The sequence below is a fragment of the Gopherus evgoodei genome, chromosome 2, assembly GCF_007399415.2.
Source record: "Gopherus evgoodei ecotype Sinaloan lineage chromosome 2, rGopEvg1_v1.p, whole genome shotgun sequence".
Lineage (NCBI taxonomy): Eukaryota > Metazoa > Chordata > Testudines > Testudinidae > Gopherus > Gopherus evgoodei.
In genome coordinates, this window is record NC_044323.1 from 76,550,860 (window position 1) to 76,574,153 (window position 23,294).

Sequence of the window (23,294 nt, forward strand, 5' to 3'; positions counted from 1 at the left end):
GTGTCAGACCTTTGCTTACATTTCCTACACTCCAGTCCTGTATGTCAATTCACCTATTTTCTACATGTATCAGGACACTGGAGGCATTATCCAACAATTGTCCATGAACATACATAGAACAAACATTGAGCCAGATTTGAAATCCTACCAATTATATACCAAATAAACAAGCCCCTATGGGGTATATGATGTTGGCATTAAACTTTTCCTATAATATTACACTACTTACTCTCATTGCATTATAAGCACTCCATTTTATAAGCTACATTAATATTTCCCAATGAGAGCAAGTGTGCTTAGCACTATCTATTACAGTAACAGTATAGGAAGTCGTTTGGGTAGTCACACAGCCTTTTTTTTTTTTTTAAAGCCTCCCAACGAGATGTGAAACACTTCGAAGTCAAATAGTCTTGTTTGTGCTGTAAGCAGAGCCAGTGAATTAAGTAAACAGCAACTGTGAAGGAAGACATTGTGCCTCCCCCCAAATAAAGACAGGCGTGTGGCCTTCTCCAGTCTTGTGCAGCAACATAATATGACATGGTGAAAGTCAATGGAAATTCCACCAGCCTTCACATCTCTATGCTATATAGGGATGGAAATAAGTCAAGAAGCATTTTGCTGCAATTCAACTCAAAGCATGCCAGGAGCAGCTAAATACTTTTTAAAAAATGCCTGGAGGGGGAGAGGGGCACACACAGAGAACAGAAAATACAAAAGGGCAACATCAACAAGCATTAAACATAATAGCTTTTCTGGCATAATCCAGCAGTGACAACCACAAAGGTCAAGGTAAAAAGGAAGGCCAAGCATTTTTAATAAGACAAAGAGGTGAAATGAAAAGATTCTGCAAGTTGTCAAATTAAAGCTTTCAACCGGTTATCTTTGGTATCTAGGTCTCTGAGTCTAATTTGTTTTCACAGCCAAGTTACAAATAATTCTCTCAGTGAGTGAAAAAACACAGAAAAACACACACACAAACAAACAATATCAACTTCCATGGGCTACCATAAAAGGAAGGAAAGTGGGCTGTGAAAGCTAAAAGGAGTAATTTGCTTTCTATTACACACAAATTCTGAAGAGCCGTATACAAGTTTAATGACAGATCTCTCTAAAAGATTATCTTGGATTTTTTTTTTTTAAACAACACTATCCCTAAAATTTAGCCCAGCTGATACCCATTGCTGAGCATTTGCTTCATGAGGTGTTAGCTGAAAGTAGCACGGTTACATTATCCTGTATAATGTTTTAAAAGGGTTCTTGTGATCTCAATGACTCCCTCTTCATTGTCCACCTCTTAAAATCCTCACCTTCCTAAGCGGCTGCTGTCTTAGCCTGGACAAATGATTAGGATTTCTAAAAAGAGGAAATGAATTTCTTGGTGATGTTACAGTAATAGGGAAAGCAGTGGAAGCAAGTGAAAGTGCACCTTGAAATTTCTTAATATGAAAAGAGGCCTTCAATTTTTCAGGTTGCTTACGTATGTGGTGGCTGGGGGAAGAGATGAACTCTGTTTCCATCAGCCTTTTAGTTAATAACCTTGCTTCTCAGTCAGGGCTCTTCTCTTGCTGGAACTGATAACACTAATCTTACACCACTGCAGAAGAAAAAAAACTAATTGATGCATGAACTCTTCAATTTCTGCACAGGGCAAAAACTCTCCATCCTCTATATTAGCCTTTATGGTTTGCCAATAACAGTCCCATCCAGAAGGCAAGGCAATTTCTCAAGAGTCCATGTCAACATCAATAGCTAACATATTAAGATGCAAGCTATTGAAATGTGGACTGTAATCCACAGTAAGGAATCAAATTCCCATGGCATGGAAACCAAAGCCCCACCTCAGTATCTCAGCTTTTCAGAAAAACAAGAAATTCCTATCCCCACTGGAGCCAAGTTTTGCAGTTTATAGAGTTTAAAGAATCTGGCTAGTGTAGTTTTTAGATGGTGACCCCATTTTAAATGCAGTTTTTCGGTGATGCCATGGAATGAAGATGCAGAGCTTTATATGGCTCCATTTTGCCTCATGCTGGCTACCTTTCACCAGGGGCCATTAAGAATGCCTGTACATTAAAAAATGTTCTTTGAACCTTTCAATCCAACTTTTTTTTTTTTTTTTTTTTTTTAGGGGAGGGATGAGGGAAAAAGAAAACAAAAAGTTCAGCTGATGTCACTGACTGGTTTTGTGATCTGATTTTTTAAAAATGTGGACTTCTCTGAAATGCACCCTGAATTTCCAAAGTTGTGCTTTATGTTTATTTTGGGGAAAATTTACTTTGTCCTGACAAACCTATTAATCTTTACTCCCCTGACTAAAGCCTTTATGGGAACAAAACCAAACCAAATTACAGCCATTTCACATGAAACACATTTTAACTCCAGGGTTCAATTCTTCCATGTTTTGATGCTCCTTGTAACAGGCATCGATACACATAACAGTGACATACATATGACGGAAGGAAGAATGGAACCTTATTTTAAAATGAGACTAATAATAAGACAAAAGGCTATCAAGAAATTATAGAATAGAGAACACATTACAGAAAGTCCTGCTTTTTTCATTAAACTTTTTATGACAACTACACTAAGTCACCAATAATGATTCCCTCCCCCCACCCCACAAGCAATTTGTGCATTTTCACAGGGGTTTCACTTTGTGCTGTAGGATTACTGCATTTTTCAAAACACATATGCAAAAAAGCAAACTTGCTTTTCCTGACTAGTGAACCCCACCCACTTCCACAAAAAGATCAAAGTCTTCTGGGAACAAGACACTATGTTGAACGATAAATCAAACACACTGAGGTATAAAAAGGAGAACAGGAAAAAGTTCTCTGCTGCAGCAGCATTTAAAAAAACAAAAAATCTAACAACCCTCCCCCCCACAAAACCACAGTATGATCAAGAACACAAATCCTCTACAAATATCTAATGCTACTGATTCCACCCCCCCCCATTAAAAAAAATTATAGAGCGCCTTTTTGGCTTTGTCTACAGAATTCATCACGCAACCACCTACTGTGCACAGCAACACATGTTTGTGCATGATGCCCCATGTGGGGAAGAGGTAAAACTTACTGCTGGGGGAGGACAGGGGGGAGGGGGAGAACACAAAGATAATGAGGTAGATAGAATTTATAACTTTACAGGATCACTCCCTGCAGAAAAGATAAGTACATTCATCTGTAAAAAATTAAAGATGAGGTAGGTTTGAATTAACGTTGTATTTTTTCGTTCTCTTAAAAAGAATTTCCCTGAGACAGTTTCTTCCTAATTCAGATAACACAGATTAGAAGATGAGAATTCGATTGTTTCCGAAGTCAACCACAACAATCATGCCATCAGGGGTGACAGCTATACCTGAAGGTCGGTCCATCTGACCAAAGCCACTTCCCTGAGTGCCAAATTTGCATAAAAAACTACCATTTGACTCAAATATCTGCACTCGATGGTTCCTAGAATCAGCCACAATGATGCGACCCTCTTGATCCACAGCCACGCCTTGTGGGCGCAAGAACTGGCCGTTGCTGGTGCCTTCTGACCCAAGGAAGCGTGCTGACTGGCAATCTGGATGGATGACCAGGAGGCGATGGTTGTTGAAATCTGTCACTACCAGATGACCTTCATGATTGAAAGTTACACCTCTTGGAGAATCAAAGTGCTTCCAGAGTGCCCCTTCAAAGCCATATTTATTCAGAAACACACCATCAGGTCCAAACAGTTGAATCCGATGGTTCCTCGTGTCAGAGACCAGGATTTTGCCCTCAGCATTGACTGCCACATCCCATGGGTAATTGAATTGCCCATTCTTGGTTCCCTTTTCCCCGAATTTCAGAATGAACTGCCCGTCAAATGTAAAGATCTGGATGCGATGATTATCCTTGTCAGCCACGACAATCCTACGTGAGATATCACAGGCAACACCAGCAGGGCGATCGAACTGACCAGGCCTGGAACCCAAAGTGCCAAATTTGTGGTGGAAGGTGCCACAGGGCTTAAACACCTGAATACGGTTATTACTGCGATCAGCAACCATGATGTACCCTTCTTTGTCTACACAAACTCCCCAGGGGCGACACAGCTTGCCATCGTTGTCTCCTTCGCTGCCAAATGAAAGCCCTGGTAGTCCAATACCAATGTAACTGCGCCCAGATTTTACCATGACCTTGAACGGACTGTTCTCTATGTGCTGGTTGCACATCATGACAGAGACTAGATGCTCTCCCTCCAGCTGTGGTCTGTAACTGACCAGGTAGGTTCCATTCTGCTGATCATTGACATCTGCACCAAATAGGTTTCCATCAGGGCCCATCACCACTGCAGAGATCATATCGCCCCCCGAAAGGCGTGGTTCACCATCATGGTCATAGCCTATCACTGTGAAGGAGGCCACTTTGCCCTGTAGTGCACGTTTGAGACCTTCCCCAGTGGCTTTGGTCAGAGGAGCAAAAGCCCCACTGCTGACAAACCCCATTGATTTAATGGCCATATACAGAGCCTGGTCAGGAGGAGTGAACATGACTCTATCATCCTCCTGCGGCTGTAGAAGGCCTCTCACATTCTTCAGCTCCTGCACTTGAGCCAGCATGCGATCCCGAGCTAGGAGAATATCCATGCTACGACCCTCCTCTAGGACCTGCTGAACTGCACTAATAGTGTTGTCCAGTTTATTTAGATTCTGACGCAACTTTTCAACTTGCAGGTAAAGGGACTTGGCTTTGACTTGACGAATCTTTTCCACCTTAAAAACGAACAAAACAAACCCATTACATTTATATTAAAAGACAGCTAGCAGTTCAGAAATATTTTTCTAGTATTGCTTTCCTAATTCCTACATAAAATTGTAGTGTAGTTGCCACAGGGATGCTAGGAGATCATGAATGAAAGGGGAAGTGATCTACAGGACAAACTCTCTATGAAGATGTGGTCCATGTGTGGAAAATAATTAGGGGAAATGTGGATGCTTATTGCAAAATGAACCTGCTGAGAATCATGGTCCCTCCTCTGACAAATACAGCCTTACTTAAAAGCAACACACACTTCTGCTATGAAGTTTTGCTGCATTAGTTTGCTATAAGGTCATTATTAACTAAAAAAAGTCTCCTTGCTTTGCAATTGTCCCATCGTCCAATCACAGGGAGCACTAAATGTCTAGCATAATAGGATTTATAGGCACAGTGACAATTTTTTTTCAAGTTTGTGGGAGTGTGGGGGGTTGGGTGGGGTGCTTTTCTCCAGTACTTTAGAAATCCATTCAAGATGTTAATGGCAAAAACATATGCCTTGGAAAGTTAATGAAATGTGTAATCACTTCATTGTTACAGAGTGTACCTCCACCATCAGTTATGCAGCCAAGCAAACATTTAGAAATTTCAGCTAGTGTGTCCCTCTGGTCAATGTGCATCATGTTTGAAGACTGCAGTTATAGGTTTCCTTGACTGTTTAACAGATGAAGAAAGAAGTTCTGCAATGGAAGTGTGGACATGTGTTATTAAACTTACAAGGTATGCAGTTTCTGCCAAGTGTGTTTTCAATATGGACGTTTTTAAAAGATGCTCATCCCTTCCTTAGAACAGCCCCCTAAGGCCTAATATTCAAAAGTGACTAGAAAGTCACTAATCACCTCTGAAAAGTTAGGCCTAAAACGCTACTTGCATTTTTTTTCTGGATGTACTGAGTTAAAAGAAAAACTTTGACAAAGCTGTCAGCAGTTGGTCATTTCCTCTTTTACAGATACATTTCAAAAAAGCAAGCTATTTTAAAATTAATTCTGAAAATAAATCTGGTGTCTGTGAACATGTGGAATCACACCTGTACAAAGGAGTGCTGGGAAGTGGTAAAAAGATATTCTCTGCCTTTTTTTTTTTTTTTAGTTTTTTAAAATGAGGAAAACCAAAATCTCAGTTTATGTCACAATAGCAACTTTCAAAATTTAGAGACGTGTAGCCTATTGAAGTGATGTTTGTTTTTCTGAAATAGAAATATGCTAAAATGTAAGTGAAGAACATGTTGTTGGGCCTAAGTTTGGGGCTTGACAACAGTGAGGAGTAATGCTGAGTGAGACAGCTCAGAAGCAAGCTGGAGATAAGTTAGGAAATAACCCCAGGTCATGCTGTAAACTTGTTTTGGTCCTAACTGTTTTTTTACAAGTATTTTAGATAAAATGCTAAAATTTTGGAAAATGTTACATTGATAGTTATTGATATGTATTTATTCAGATGCTAATTAATGTGTTTAATGTTAAATAGCCGATGAGAAAATAGAAAATATTTAATTATGGTAAAAAAAGGTGGCTGTAATGCTAATTAAGCTATTGTAATAATTGATTATAAAAAGAATACTACACTGATTTTAGATAGGCACACCCATCCAGCAGAGAAAGGTTTATACCCATTCTTGTCATTCAGGGACTGATCACCTCTAGATGGATGGTTTCACCTTAGAACGGGAGTATAAAAGCAGCGAATGGTTACATAGCGAAGCCTGTTTATTTCATATAAAATAGTTAGTTGAGCAAAGTCTTTAATTTTATCACTGTGTCATTTACAGTCCTCCACTAAATTGTCTGTAACCACCCTGGAGGCTTGAACTGAGAAGGAACACAGGCAGGAGGCGCATATTTTAAAGCCTAAGGTTTCCACATAATCCAGTACCTGCACTGCGGGGGCAGGGACAGGGAAAGAGAGAGAGAGAAATGACTCATGCTGAGCAAAACTCCCTCCCAAAAAACCCAATTCTACTCCTAAAACTATAACACGACTATAAAAACAATAAACCCCTCAAATTAGCTATGTACAACTGTATATTTTTTAAGTGCATCACATATAAAAGAGGACAGTAATAGTTCCAACCCAGACAATGCAGCAGTGAGAAGGAACTGGAAATGCAGTCGGTCTGCCCCGCCCTTTATCACCTTGGATGAAACCACGAGGCAAGACAAGGGCTCAGTGTGGACCAATGGACACTATTAATTTTAAAATCTCCAGCTGCAGATGCATGGTGGGCATGCATAAATCCTCAGTGGAATATAATAGGGACCATCACTTGAAAGAAGTTGTCAGAATTCCTCTGTTTAATAACTGAACAAGTCCTGTTCCCAGAGCTGTGCTGTGTTGCTGCAGGGCCATGCAGAAGTCTAACAGAAACCAAATTTCAAAATTTCACTGTGAACCAGAAATCCTGTGTTTTGGCCAGCTCTGTTTGCAGATCCAGCAATAATCAGGGCTACTGCATTTCCTATTCATTCCACTGTGACAGTAAATTTTTGTTCTTAAGAGTACACATTTCGAATCTAAATTATTTATCTAATTTATTATGAGCCAGATTCTACCATCCTCATTCATGGTGAAAATAACTTAATCCTCAACTTGATTTTAAAATGGGACTACCTGTGTTGTAAATACCACTCAAAATACAACTCATCATAACATGGCCCTATTCTAATTTAAAGACAGGTCAGATTTCCATCTTAAAGGTTAATTGTTAGTAACTAGAACAGATAAATATACTTATATAAAAAGCTTTTTACCTTCCACAGCAGCTCACACTCTCGTTCTTCCAGGGCCTTCTTATGTCGAGATGTCATAGCTTTGACTTCAGACTGCACCACCTTTGCTTTCATCTCAACCTGCTCTGCCACAGCTTGGGCCTGTTCAATACTCAGCTGGAGAACAAACAGAACACACATACTGCTTAGTCAAACCAATTTAAGTTGCATTAGGTGATGGCTCTTACATTTAACCCAATGCCTCCAGCACTACAACAGAAACAGGTCAATGTGCTCTCACAATGTTGCTGTAGGACAAAGTTCAAGGCAGTTGTTTTTATGTAGTTTTCCTGAGTGCATGTCAGTTTCACAGATTAGATGCTGGAATTTATACGAAATTCACTACATAGGACCAAATTATTCCCCAACATAGCCTGTGCAAACCCCACTGATACCAGTGGAGTTGCACAGGATTCAAGTTATGTACAATTTGGTCCAGTATGTACACAATGTTGATTAAATCCGATATCAAACCTACATTCTTTAGACATGTATGTTGAGAATTCAAAATGACCTCCTTATCCCCAAGTATTTTAGACTAACAATACATTTGCTACAGGATACAAGTCAAGTCTTCTAGTAAGACTTCTGTTTTCCACTAATGCAGAGGTCCCCGAAGTGTGGAGCACACCCCCATAGGGGGGCATGAAGGAATGTATGGGGGGGGTGCAGTGGGCAGGGGGCCAGCCCCCACAGGGATAGGGAGGGAGCACCACCCAGCCCTTCTGCTCTGATCCTGCTCCCAGCCGTCCCTGGCTCCCAGCCCCACTCCCAGCCCAGAGCAGAGGCTAGGAGCAGGGCTGGGAGCAGAGCTGCACCTTGTCGCAGGCCAGACTGCTGGCCCCCACTGCAGCCCAGCTCTGGCTCTGCTCCCACCCTCAACCTCGGCACCTGGCCACAGCTCCAGATCCAACCCCAACCTCAGCCCCCTTACCCTTGTCTGTGTTTCCCTCACCACCAGCCCGAGCCACAGCCCTTCTCCTGGCCCTGGGCAGGGTGGGAGCCCAGACATGGGTAAAGGGGACTGTGACCCTCAGAAGTTTGGGGACCACTGTACTAAGGTACGCCATTTCTATGCAAGTCAATTGTATGTAGACAGCAATACTTTTTATATATAATTTGGAGAAAGGAGTGTTGGCACATGAAAATAAAATAAAGTCTATTGACACTTTAAAACTGGAGAGACATGAGCAAATCTTAGAGAGAGATTGAAACTTCAAGTCCTCTCGCCACAAGTGTAGTCAACTTTCCTGTTTTATATTTAATAAAGTGAAACTATCAGCATTTATACAATGCAGTCACGGAAGTGGTGTGCAAACATTAAAAAGGAGAAACTTAGAAGGCATACTTGGAGCCCATAGGAGATAGAAAAAAAAATTCAGACAAGTGACACCTAAAAATTACTGTAACTGAAAATTTTGAAAAAATGTCTTTTATCTGTGCATTTGACATCACTTTGTGTAAAGTCCATTTCAATGTCTCCCCAATATAGCAGGTCAATTGTTTCTCCCTATTTGTTGTTCACACACCAAGAGGGTTTGTATCTTTAAACATATGAAAATAAAAATTGGCAGGGCAACTTGAGGGCGTCTGTAGTACCAGAAAAACAAAATCCCCAGACAAGTTAATTTGACTATATAAGATTAAAAATTAAGCCTCACACAATTAACTCACAGAGACATCACCCAACCCCATCCCAAGGAAGTTAAGTACCAATTTTACAGCTAGGTGGTGAATCACAGTAGGTAAAAGATATGTTTGAAGTCAGACTGAGAGGCTGCATCTACAATAGGAAAGTCAGGAGCCATCAAGCTGTGCCATCTAAAGCAGTGGTCCCCAACCTTTTCGTCTGGCGGGCGCCAGATGAAGGACCGTGGCGGTGGTAGAGCATCCGCTGAAATGCCGCCAAATTTCTGCAGCATTTCAGTGGAGACACCTCTTGATGACGTCACTTGTCGGCAGCAAGCAGCATCATCGAGAGGCAGCGCCGCAGAAATGCCGCAGAAATTCGGCGGCATTTCGGCAGATGCTCCACCACAGGCCAGGATGCAGGCACATTTAGATGCCCCTGTGGGCACTGCGTTGGAGACCTCAATCTAAAGTAACATAGGCAAGGCCAGTGGCAAAGCCTGAAGTAGACCCAGAAGTTCATGAATTACAAGTCTGCATTTTTAAAATCAAGGCTCCTTAAAAGAGAATTACTATAGTGGTGGTGGTAGGGCTGGGACGTTCTGAACCTTGGGGCTTCTATTATTTGGCTAGAGATAGTTTTCTGCAAGTCTGGATTACTAGACAGCAAAATCTCTGCCCTGTGATAGCCGGAGGTTTGAAATGGAGAAAAAAAAACTAAATGAAAGCTTAGCATTTGCAAAATAAAGCAAAAAAAAAATATATGATCAGATCCTCCTATGCTCACAATTTGTCCCTGTTGCAGATAGGGGAGTTTTTGCTTTGGGTCAGAATAGAAGTATTGTACAATCTCTCATACAGAGAAAAATCCTGGCATATGTCAGAAAGCCTCGGTCACTACTGAACTACACAGGGAAACATGCATTGTTCTGTCACAGGGCTAGGGCTAGCTTAGGCTTTGCTTTAAGAAAGTTAATGCCCACTGAGCATGCTTAGAAGTGTTTTTCCAGTTTATTATTTTCCTCCAAGACTATTCCAGTATGTACCTAAAGATCACAATATTAAAAGTTCACTACTCTCAGCTGTGTGATTAAAATGACTATTCCCCTTTTCTCCCTAACTCTGCCACTCACCACCATTTTTTCCCATTCCTGCATAAAGCAAAATGACAATTTTTTGGTCAAACTTTTGGCAGTGACCTATCATGGAGATATCAGTTCTACAGTAGTTTTCAGAAACTTATTTTGTGCCTCTTCACTTATATTTTACAACAACAAGCAAAACCCATATATTTCCCCCAAGATTGGAGGTTCTTTTAACATGGTCAGTTCTTTTAGACAACAAATCAATAAGGTAATAATGAAGATGTATTAATTTCTGACAATCATGGCTCTAAGTTTACCCAACTGAAACTACAATGTGCCTCGTTTATCCTAATCAAAAGAATCTGCCTTCTGTTACCCTGTACTATAGTTTTGGTATTTTATGATTACTCTGAGTTTTTGCATAGATATGGTCAGAGTTGGCACTTGTGGCCCTGCTGACCTCCAATATACATCACTATAGCAACTTCACAATCAAAGATTTCACCCACTTTCATTTAAAAAAACGTAATCACTGTGTGATAGATTAAGAGTTTATTTTTCTAAAAATGTACAGATTGAAGGCCATGTGAACATCTAGATATCATTACTTTTCTTTAGGGACACAAAGATAGTCAGAATGCAGGCAAGGCAATTTCCTTCCATCTGTGAAGGACCGTTCAATTTCACAATAAGAGCGAACTCCTTTCTAAATACCATTTTCAGAAGCTTGGAAAGCGCAATACACCAGGGTTGTATGGTTAGGGCCTCGTGTTTTGACAGCTGAGGCTAATAATCCTCAGAAATGCAATCCTGAGAAACAGAATAGAGAAAAAGTGTTGTAAGTAGCTGTCTATCTAGTAAGGGCTTCAAACTAGGTATAGAGTCTTGTGGTAACAGTCACTGGATGGGCTGGTAGGGAAATTGTTTATAGAATCTTATGACATCTGGATCAAATCTGACTTGGGTTACGAACTTTTAAGAACATCACTTTCAGTAAAAGACTGTCATACTAGAACTTTATAATCTGATTATAAATGTGGGTAACATCTAAATTTAAGACAAGGGAAGCAATATTCCTGACTGGTAGAAAATCTCCTTGATAAGAGCAGACAGGAAGTTACTTTAAAAAGGAAACAGAAAAAAAAAAAAAAAGAAAAGAAAAAAAAAAGGGATATTGAAGTTCCAGGCACCTAAATTCAGTCTCTCAAAGCCCAGATAACTTAGACCAAATTAACAAATAGTCTGTGTTTTAGGAACACTGGAGATTCTGTGGCTCAGCAGATTAGGTCAAGGAACTGCAGCCTCAGAGAGAATGGAGTGATGAGGAGGATTCTGAGAAAGATGCATGGAGATGGGAGCAGCCCATTTTTATTCCTGTAATCACAGTCTGCTTGTCTGTGAGCTCTCCCACAGAAACAAGAAAGAGCTCCCCTTCAATGAAAGGGCTGCAATATCTGGGTTAGATGAGAAGCAAGTTCTACTTCCTCTTAGGAGTCTGCTTTAGACAGCCTTCCAAGTGGCCTCTGAGAACTATGAACCAGCTCATTTGTTCTAAGAACCAGCTGTGTTGGCCAACTGAATAGTTTAGAAGATGATGATTCCAGTTTTGCATTTAAACAAACAAACAAACAAACAAACAAACAAACAAACAAACAAACAAACAAACAATAAAACTAAAGAGGGTCTGAAAGCAAGTGCTCAGCAGAAGGCACACATAACTCTCCTGTGAAGCTATGGGAGGCAGACCCAGATTCATTCAGTCCTAGTCTGAGGTGTGAAAAATGAATTGCTCATCTTCTACCTCACCTGTGATTGGCCAAATAATCTAAATATTTATCAGCTTCCTCTGCTGCAGTGAAAAGCTGAGTGTTTCTGAAATTAAACTGGAGCTTCACCAGCTACAGCAAGAGGTAATCTCATTTTAAAAACTGTCACTTTAATACTGCTAGGAGCCTTGTGTGTTTGTTGTTGTTGTTGTTAAACATGGTGTATAATTAAGATAAATGTGGATCTTTGTATTTTCCTCTAACAGGTTACCTTTCCTCAAGATAGTCAAGGAACAAATCCAAGACAAAATGAATCCTCCACACAATCAAGGCCAATTTTGTAATCTAATTATCCAGTTCAAGTAGAAATCTTTTTAACTCTTATCTGAATAAAACTCTCCTAGCTCTCCATAGACTTCAAAATTCTGCCACCCACTGTTTTGACACTTCCATCTTCTCTAGAAATCACAGTTCAGGCAGCCACAAAGCTCTATTTGTAAATCTGTCTTCGTTTCAGGTATTAGTTTCTTTTTCTCAGCTTGGTTTTCAATAAGTACCTCAGGAATACTCTACTGTTAAGGCCACAAAAGAATAAGCTCCATTTTTGGTTGACTATTGATCCATAGAACACATCGCCTCCTACAGAGAGTCCCAAAATGTGGTTTACTGAGTCGTACTATTTATTGATCATTTCTAGTTAGTTTGGAGTGATCTACCTAGATGATGAAAATGTAGTGCTCAAAAGACAAAGACTGATCTTTCAGGATTTGACCTGCCTCAGATTTTGTTGTCTTTTTATTTCTGTTTTCATAGCCTAAACCTTAAAATACACCACACACAATAAAACGCGTGCGGGTGTAAAAAGCAGTCACTCCAAAACCCCAGATGATTGTGGAAGTGAGAATAGTCTCAGTGAAGGATGGCTGTAGCACTGAAACACTGCCAGTCACTGAGCTATTGCTGCTAGCAACCTTTCAATACTGCCAGCTCTCTGCCACAAACCTACTTGTATAGTAGCAACTGTGCAAAGTGTACAGAACTCTAGTATCAGAGGAAATGTCGGGCATACTGTATTATTCATACTTTCAGATTTCAAAGCACATATTATTATATATACCAGGGATCAGCAACCTTTCAGAAGTGGGGTGCCAAGTCTTCTTTTATTCACTCTGATTTAAGGTTGTGTGTGCTAGTAATACATTTTAATGTTTTTAGAAGGTCTCTTTCCATAAGTCTATAATATAACACTAAACTTTTGTTGTATGTAAAGTGAATAAGGCTTTAAAATGTTTAAGAAGCTTCATTTAAAATTAAATTAAAATGCAGAGCCCTCCGGAAAGATGGCCAGGACCCAGGCAGCAAGAGTGCCACTGAAAAATCAGCTTGCATGCTGCCTTTGGAGCCGGTGCCATAGGTTGCCTACCCCTGATATATACACTGCAATAGCTTCTATTTGGATAGTCTTTGTTCTCCAAGTGCCTGGGAGTTTTTAAGAGGATGTGTCATTTTTCAGTTTATTATTAATAGCCATAATTACTTAGTACTTACACAGACAACTCTTTACATTTTCAAAGCACTTGTGCTATAGGAACACCCCAGCATATATAAACATAGTGAGAGGCAGGATCTGGGCTCAGGAGCCCAATGTGTAATGCTTGAATCAAACATTCCATTCCAAGGTGAGACAACAGATCCAGACCTGCTCAACCAGTTCCTATACTCCATAGCCAGAGTGGAGCTGCCACAAAAAGGGGGAACAGTAAACTGGTATCAGAGGCATTCAAGGACACTTCAGGCTCTAGCAGAGAAGTGCATCTTCTGGCTGGACTACATACACTGAGGAAGCGCATTCTCCAATTTAATGAGAGACAGGCTACTACTGTGACACTCAAGAGACCATGGGACTAGGACTTCAGAGATGTCTCGATATTAAAGGGTATCAGTTACATTCATTGCAATATAAAGGCATGGGTACCACAGCTGGATGCTGGAAGAAACTAGAAACTGATTGACACTCACAGTAAAAGAGGTGCATTTATTTAAAAAGAGAAAAGGAACATTAGAGATCTGCTTATGAACTGTGTTGTGTACAATGAGGACTATTCAAACGTAGCTCAGAGCACATCTGTTTTCCACTCTTTAGGAGACAAGATGAATATATGAAGAAAACAATATCCAATCATTATAAAATCATTATAAAATGCTATAACATTATGTTGCATCAAGTTTTTACTTCTCTCCTATCAATATACGAGAAGCTAGAAACTGCGCCAAATGCTGGCATAAATTTCTAGAAACAGTTCCATCTTGATTATTTCCCATCAGACTGATTTAATCTATATCAACAGCATAAAAATGACTGACTTGTTAGAACCATTTTTTCCCTATTGTTCCAAGATTTGACAGAGATATGCTATTTAAAATCTACATAAAAGGATTACCTGATAATCCCACTGACAAGCGACATGAAAACAATTTAGATCTTTCAAAGACAAGGACTTGCTCCAGTCCCTTTTGAATCATGTGACACTCAAGAGCCAGATATAAGGTCTTGTAAATCTGCATAGCTCCACTGAAATTAATGTAGCTATACCAATTTATGTAAGTCAAGGATCTGGCTAATGTAGATGTTATCTGTGAATATAGAAAATACATTAAAATAGAGTTAAGATTGAAAGTATGTATCAGGAACTCAAGAGTAAAATCCTTACAGGGATGTCATAACTATCATCACAAAAAGCATTACCAGACCAGGAAACTTAGAAGGCATCCAAACATGTTAAGGTATAGGTGTCTTAACTGTGCATTTGCAAGTAACTTTAATTCTAGCCTATAATGACACCATGCAAAAGAAATGTAGAATTATAATTAGTATATTATGGTATTAGCTGGTCTGGATTAAATTCAAAACCAATGGTTTCTAAAAAACATATTTGATTTTTCAATTTTGACTCATGTGGTCACAACAGACGGAGTTAAGTTTTCTAAGTGCCTTTACTACAGCATTTCCAAATTTTAATATGTTTACATTTATTTTAAATTTACACTGGGATCCTAACTCTGAATTTCCTGAATTAGTAACGCTTGTTTTAGTGATGATTACAACAACATCCCCTGTAATGTGTTTATGCTGTGAACTACAGATATGTACCCTCCACCTTGGGTCCAATTTAAGCAAGTTTTGTCTGGGAAGTTTCCTTTTGTAAAAGATTATTTAAATGTTCAGAAATGAACCCCAAACAAGAATGCCAGAGAATGTTACACATTGTATTTCTAATGGTTTGGAGATACGCATCATCATCTTTAAGACTTTTTTACTTTAGCTTTAAGGGCTAATTTCACCAGTGCCACATGGTTGCTTTATCCCACTCTGGAGCAGTGCAAAGCAGCCAGTTTCCCTTTCCCCTTGTGCACATACCCACCTCACTACAGTTTTTCCTTCTACCCACTCCACTGCATAGATTTGGTGCAACAAGTAGTTTGAGACGTTTTAGGATTAACGGACATTTTTTGTAATCCTTCATAATGGAAAGTGTATTCTTCAGCTTCTGTTGACAGTTAAAGGTATCCTACAGATAATTATATTAAGAACTGCCCTCCTCCAAAATGGCTGCCATCTCATACTGGGGTCAGAGGGACTGAAGCCAGTGCGGACTATTGCAAAAGGTGCTCTCTTTCAAAGATGCCTACTGCTTCCCATTGTTCCCAACACAAGTGAAGCCAACCTGGCGTCAACTAAGATGGTGGCTCCCCTATGCTATCAGCATCTTAGGGCACATCTTCACTAGCAACGTTAAAGCGCTGGTGAGCAGAGACCAGCCAGATGGGGGGAGGGGGAATTGTTTTGAGTTGGGAGGGGAGCTGAAGGAAAGGGGACTAAAACAAAAACAGGGAGTTTTGATGGACATAAGGCTAAAAAGGCAAGAAAATTGGCAGACTAGAAATAGCAACAAAACTCCATTTTTAGAGCAAAAAGCAGACACAACTTTAGTTTGTATATTTTTTACATACAAGCTTTTCCCAAAAAACTTTTAGGCATGAGCAATTTTGCAGAAATGCCAGCATTAGCAACATTCATTTTTCCTGACGCTCCTCCCATCCTAAAATTTTAATTCAAGGAATTTAGCAAACACAGCAGGACAAGGAATAATATTAAATACTTGAAGGGATTCAAATCAGCCTAATGTGGTAAACAAACATTTCTACACTTCTACCTCGATACGCTGTCCTCGGGAGCCAAAAAAATCTTACTGTGTTATAGGTGAAACCGCGTTATATCGAACTTGCTTTGGTCCATCAGAGTGCGCAGCCCCCCTCACCCTCACCCCCCGAGCACTGCTTTACCGTGTTATATCCAAATTACTGGGTCTCGCTATATCAGGATAGAGGTGTACCATTTTTATAAGTAAAATCTTAAATCTAAGAGTGATTTGAATAAAACTGTTTGACCTGACCCTAATTATGGAGTTTACAGTTTTACATTTCTTTCAGCTTGAGCAATAAAAAAATCAAACCAGTTTCACTGGCAAAATCAGTGTCAGTTTCAGGTTCTCAGTGCATGGGGATGGTAGTTAAAAAACAAGCTGTTCAAGTGGATTTATTTGTAAATTGTTGACATGTTTCTATTCGTCCTAGGCTTTAAAAGGAGCTCCAGTTTGCAAAAAAGATATTTTGGAGCAGATATAGGCTGACCTAAAAGTTTATCGCTATTGTTTGCAGTGTCCTTTTACAGCACACACACAAGCCCCTAGCATCTTAAAACTTAGAAATAAAAGCCTGTTTCTTACACAGTGACTAGCTTAGTACTAGTGCAGAGCCTGCACAAGGCAGGACCTTGCAAAAGAGAAGTGTAAAAACAGTGATGAAAAAAGATACACCCAGCAGGCCTTGAGGATACTGGACCTTTTTTTGGGATACTTAACTATGCAGTTTCACTGGTGAGAGCACTAGGTGCGACACAGCACCAGCATTTTCACCCCTTTGCCATTTTACACAGTTCAGAGTAGGTCTAGGCAACAGTGCTGGTGAGCAAATGTTGTCGTCTTGCCTACATTAGCACTCAAATCAGTTCAGCAGCAGCAGCGGCAGTGCAGACAATTCTCTATCAAATTATAATTACCAGTATGTTATATCAAACTGAAAAAAGTTAGCATCTGTATTTGACAATATTGTCCCGATAAATCAGTCTCATTTTATTCCATCAGGGGATTGGCAGCAGCATTTTAGAGTTTTCAGATTTAAAATTTATGTCTGCTGACCTAAGACATCAATTCCAGCTTTAAAATAATAAATAAATAAAATAAAAATCCCTTTCTCCCCCAAAACCTCACCAACTAGCGTATTGTTCCACTTCTCTCAAACATTAAATTCCTACTAATGTAAGATAAGATTGTAAAGATTTAGGGTGGCCTTCCAGACTCACTGGTGAGTTGGGGAAGGGGGAGATTGATCTGTTTTGCTTTTGGTCTTTCTAGATTCCTTTCAATTTCTTAAGTGTTAGGTGGTCAGACTCCACCCCATCTGTTCCCCAGCTGGGTGCTACTTATTACCTTGCCAACAGGCAATCCCCTCAGCAATCCTCTCAATTTATTTCAGAAAGACAAAAAGGCATTGCCCTAATGGCCCTGCCTACTACCAACTCTGAAGTCTTTGATGTTGGAAGATAACAGAACCACTTCCTCTGTGTTCTGCTAATGACTGAGGCCTGTTACAGTCTTCAGCTGTAAACAACTTACTGTCAAACACCACAGCAAAGGCAACTAAGGGATTGCCTAGGCTAAGCAGGATTGTGTTTCCTAAAATCTCGTTATCCAACTTATTTGAATCAACATGTTTTGAAACCACTGTATATGGCGTAAATTATATTTTAACACATTGGAGGCCAATGCTAAGGCAGATTAATGCTCACCTCAAATATCTATTAAAAATACAACTTGCCCTGTTGAGATAGGGTTTTACAAACAAGTTCACTAACATGTTTTTTAAAACCCACCCCACTTTTATCCTAGTCTAGACATACCCTGAGATGCAGGTCAGCAGGAGCGGCAGACTGAATTAACTCAGTTAAAAATCTGAAAAGGATGTTGTAAATGAGTTTCCTCCAAAACCTCAGAGAGTTTTTAAATAAATTTACCTCTCTACAAAACTTCCAACTGGGGTTATTTGCATGCTTTCCAGACATCTCAACATAGGGGGCTCAATATCCTAACTCCTATCCCCACTTAAGCAGTTTCATCTTTTCTTTTCTAAGAAGTTGCTACGTTCATCAGCATGACAGAAACCTACCACTTCTATCTATCCTTACGTTCCAATGTCATGGCAACATTCCTTTTAAAGCCTGTCAACACCAATCCTTCAGCCAACCAGCGGGATTGCTAAAACGGGAACATGAACTGATTCTCCAAGGATTGAGCACTGCACGTCCACAACCCTCCCTGTGCTATTTAGATACACTTCTACCATGATATAAGGCGACCCGATATAACACGAAATCAGATATAACGCGGTACAGGGGGTGGGAGGGGGGGTTGTTGTGCGCTCCGGTGGATCAAAGCAAGTTCAATATAATGTGGTTTCACCTATAACACAGCAAGATTTTCTGGCTCCCAAGGACAGCGTTATATTGGGGTAGAGGTGTACTAGACAACGGGGTTAGTCTCAAAAACCAATCATTTAAGCAGTCTGTATCAACATTTTAGAAAAGAAACTCAACCAAGCTAGTCTACAAGGTCTGAATTCAGCTTCTTCTGGACCTGTCAACATGGATTTGCTAAAGATGTGGGAAGCATTCCCTGTTCCACGTGCTGAATCCATAGCTTCGTTTTCCTTATAGTCTGGAAGTAAGAAATCTCTCCTCCATAACTGGCTTTTCTGTGTGGCAGTGTCACTAACCTTTCAGCTTCACCTTCACCCTTTGAATTTCACTTATATATTTTTTTTCCCCTCAGTTCTGAATTATTTGTAGGATTCACATTTACAAGATCTTGCAGATCCAACACTTTTTGCACTTCCCCAGTCCAGAACCGTCATTAACAGGTTCACTCATCATGAAATTAGGTGTCTTCTGCCAGCTGTTTTAAGTGTAAAAAAAATTAGAAAGGAATGGTGAGAGAAAGTAAAAGAAGCAGAGAAAAGAATGAGGCAGAGTTAGAAGGAAAAGGTTGAATGTGATAATATACATATGACTCTTTGCAGATTGGCACTGTAAGCCATGTGGCTAATTTCTGCTTTAAAAAATAATTAAGAGGCACAGTCTGATACTCAATCATCCAACTGGTGCAAATAAAGCATCAACATCAATGGAAGTAAAAAACAATAATCTAATTACTAAGACAGACCCTTGTGTGTGCCAGCTTGAAGAAATTCAGTGTTACTGTACTACTCGGATTCTATTAACTACCATATCCTCCTCTTTGCTCAAACTTGAGGCACATTAAATATTTCTACATGGTTTCTATGAAACAGATCTGACATCTGACAACTGACAACTCTTGGCTCCGGAACAAAGCTGACATCTTAAGCAGGCCTGGAAGGAGTTGTGATGTGCTAGACCCTCCATGAGCCACTCACCTCTGAGCTCCAGAAACCCCAATGATTTTCTGTGTTCTGGTTCATGTGTCTTTTAGAGGACTACAGTGCACAACCCCCAAGAATGAGCCTCCAGAAACTGGGAGAGGGAGAAACAGCCTACAATTTAATATCTATGTTGTAGCAGTACTTCTTGTGCTACCCACAGTATGAAGGGAAAAGTGGCAGCTGCTGCCCAAGAGAACTTAATTAGCATATTTATGAAGTTTTGTTCTTTATTTCTCTAGCTTAGGTACTTATATGGCCCCCATTACCATATTGAGAACCTCATAATCTAACATGTTTATCCTCACTGCACCCCTAAAAGGTAGGGATGTATTAGCCCATTTTACAGTCAGGGAACTAAGGCACAGAGAAACTAAGTGACTTGCTCAAAGTTACACCAGAAGCCTATGGCACAGAAAGGAACTAGAGTCTCCCATCCTCTCTCCAAACTCTCAAACGTAGCTCCAACTTAGAGGGCGTTTTTTAATTACAAAGAGTTCCCAGACAAAAACCTCACACATTAGCACCAAACAAGGAACTGAAAGAAATACTACCATGTGGTCTCTGTAATGATTTGAATTGAATACAAGTAAAATCAACTTTTTTTAATTTTTAAGAAATTCTAACTTATGTCAAGATTCACTGGTATGCTCTGGCTGCTCTACTTGTGGTGGTTTTGGGGTTTTTTTTGGTTAAAGATTTTTCATGTTGCTACTCAGTTCACTTAGATGCAAGACGGTAAGTCACAATACTCTATTTTCAGATTAAAAGAATTACAACAGATTTACATCATATGGTTCTTTGGGACTGGGACAGTATTTTTGTTTTGCATTTAGTACAGCACCCAGCACAATGGGCACTGGTCCACGACTAGGGATCTTAGGTACTACCGCGTTAAAAATAATAAATCAAGAGTTAATTCCGCATACACCAAACCACCTCTGATTTGTAAAAGCAGCAAAGAATCCTGTGGCACCTTATAGACTAACAGACGTTTTGGAGCATGAGCTTTCGTGGGTGAATACCCACTTCATCAGGGTGAATACCCACTTGTCAGATTACATGCATCTGACTAAGTGGGTAGTCACCCACGAAAGCTCATGCTCCAAAACGTCTGTTAGTCTATAAGGTGCCACAGGACTCTTTGCTGCTTTTGCAGATCCAGACTAACACGGCTACCCCTCTGATTCTTAACCTCTGATTTGTAACCTGTGTTCCTAACAACACAAGGAATGTATAAGATCAGAGTTAACATCTGAGAGTTGAACATACAGAATATATTTATTCACAGTATTACTGCAACGATTTCCTAATGTTCTCTTCAAACTCAGGCACTGAACTAGACGTGGCTTTTCTGCACACCCAGATTTCAAAGATCCTTCCTATACCCCAGCCATCAACTGCATTTAGGATGGGGTTTCTGCTTTTACTTTTAACTTACCATTAGTTAAACTATATTTATTAATATTTAAAATAAACTGAAGAGTTTTAATATGTTTCTAATTAAGTAGCTGTTATCCTCCTTTTGTATTTTTATTGTGGGCTTGTCTACATCACAAAGTTGCAGCGCTGGTGAGGGGGTTACAGCGCTGCAACTTAGGAGGTGTACACATCTGCAGGGCATCACCAGCGCTGCAACTCCCTGTTTGCAGCGCTGGCCGTACTCCCGTTTTGTCTCAGGTGTATAGGATCCAGCGCTGGTGATCCAGCGCTGGTAATCAAGTGTAGACACTTACCAGTGCTTTTCTTGACCTCCGTGGAATAAGCAGGTATCCCAGCATACCTGAGGAAGCGTCTGGTAATCAAGCAGGTCTCCTTCCCCGGTTTGCAGGGGGGTTCGGGGAACGCAAGAGCAAACCACGGCGAAGCTGGTCTCCTTCCCCGGTTTGCTCTCGCGTTCCCCGAACCCCCCTTGAAGCCGCCCAACAGCGCTGCAGTGTGGCCACATCTAACACCACTTGCAGCGCTGGTTGCTGTAAGTGTGGCCACTCTGCAGCGCTGGCCCTATACAGCTGTACTAATACAGCTGTAACAACCAGCGCTGCAAAATTGTAGATGTAGACATACCCTCTTTAGGATGGGGTTTCTGTTTTTACTTTTAACTTACCATTAGTTAAACTATATTTATTAATATTTAAAATAAACTGAAGAGTTTTAATATGTTTCTAATTAAGTAGCTGTTATCCTCCTTTTGTATTTTTATTGTGAAAGCATTAAGCTTTTCTCCCCTTGGTATCTTTGACAAGAGCTGTGATCTCCAGAAGGAAATGCAGCAGGTTTACTGCACAGGCCAAGACGCTCGGAAGTAGAATATAAAATGATAATCCCAGCTCTGCTACGAATTCATGGCATTCGTATAAGTTTGTGCTTTAAGGCAAGAATCCAGGCACTGATTTTCAGAGGGTCCTGAGCACCAACAGTTCCAACTGACGTCTCACTTACACACTGTAGTTTTCAGCACCTCTGATAATCATGTTCTAGATGCCTAAAATTAAGCACTCAAATTGAGACCATCTTTGAAAATGCAACTTATCCTCAGAACCTCAGTATCACCATCTGTAAGATGAGGGCAAACAAAATACAACTACCAAGAATTGCTGAATCTCTTGATTTTGAGAGTTTCACAATATTTGGTATGGTACCTAAAGTCCTAGCTACAGAAGACAAATGATTACATGTGAGTGTTGACTTTCATTTAAAAGAAAAATTCTCTAGCCTTTAGAGTTCCAGAGGAAACATGAACTAAATATACTCTAAAGGTTAAAACCAAACAGAAGGCAAATCAAAAGCACTCAATTTTCGGGGAGTTAAGGAGGATGGTTTAAATCTCATTTTTAAGATCTGGTTTAAGGTCTGATTTATGACTTTTAGATGTTTGAGTTTGGCTAAACTGCCTACAAGGGTGTTATGAAGATTAATATTTGAAGAGCTTTGAAAGTGGGCAGTACTGTATAAATGATTTGTTACTTACTACAACTTTGGAGAAGATAGTAGTTTAGGGCCTGATTCTGTCATGTGTCTCACGCTGACCAATACTTTACTTGGCAAGAAGTTCTACTGACATCAGCAGGATTACATGCAGAGTCAGGTACTACTCAGGGAGAGTAAGGATGGCTGAATTGGGTCCTTACCTGTGTATCTGGTCAAATCCGTTTCTGTCAACCAAAAGTCTTCCTGTAGTTTGAAGGGGTATGGTAATTTTCTTCCACCCTTGTCCTGTATTTAGACTTCTTGTGCACTGTTGAACAGCTGCTGCATTCCACCATAGAAGTGGCACTATTTAATTCTGTAACACCTTTCGTACAAAATGCTTTATGATCCTTGAATGCAGAAATGCCTTCACCCACGCTCTGCTTAAATTCATCTGTGTTCCTATTCTGAGAAGGTTATATTTGTAACAGATCCCCACTCACCCACAGAGTGGAATTCTGATCATTCTAATCCAAGTAGCTGATGCTTACTACTTGTCACGTGGCACTACCCAAAACTCCCAACCATACTTGGGAACCCACTGTGCTAGGCATTGGTCAGAGCCATACTAAGAGACAGTCCCTGTTCTGAAAAGCTGGAGATAGTTGTTGGCAGTTATACAGCAGCAATGAGGCATGTGCCACCTCCAAACCAAGACAGCTTTACAAGATTAGAACTTTGAGCCTAGAACAAGTTACATGTCAAATTGTGCACAGTCTCACGTGGAAA

The 23,294-nt window shown here is 40.1% G+C and overlaps 1 protein-coding gene across 1 annotated transcript in view; it reads right to left on the reverse strand.

The window, feature by feature from the left end:
• Positions 1–1,085: 1,085 nt before the first annotated feature.
• TRIM71 (tripartite motif containing 71) overlaps positions 1,086–23,294 on the reverse strand; it is an 86,376-nt gene continuing 64,167 nt past the window's right edge. Inside the window, exons 3-4 of the mRNA XM_030551025.1 lie at positions 7,526–7,660; positions 1,086–4,738 (exon numbers count right to left, since the gene is read on the reverse strand). Of these exons, the coding sequence (XP_030406885.1) occupies positions 3,287–4,738; positions 7,526–7,660 (1,587 nt within the window). The 3' untranslated portion in view covers positions 1,086–3,286. The remainder of the gene's footprint in view (positions 4,739–7,525; positions 7,661–23,294) is intronic.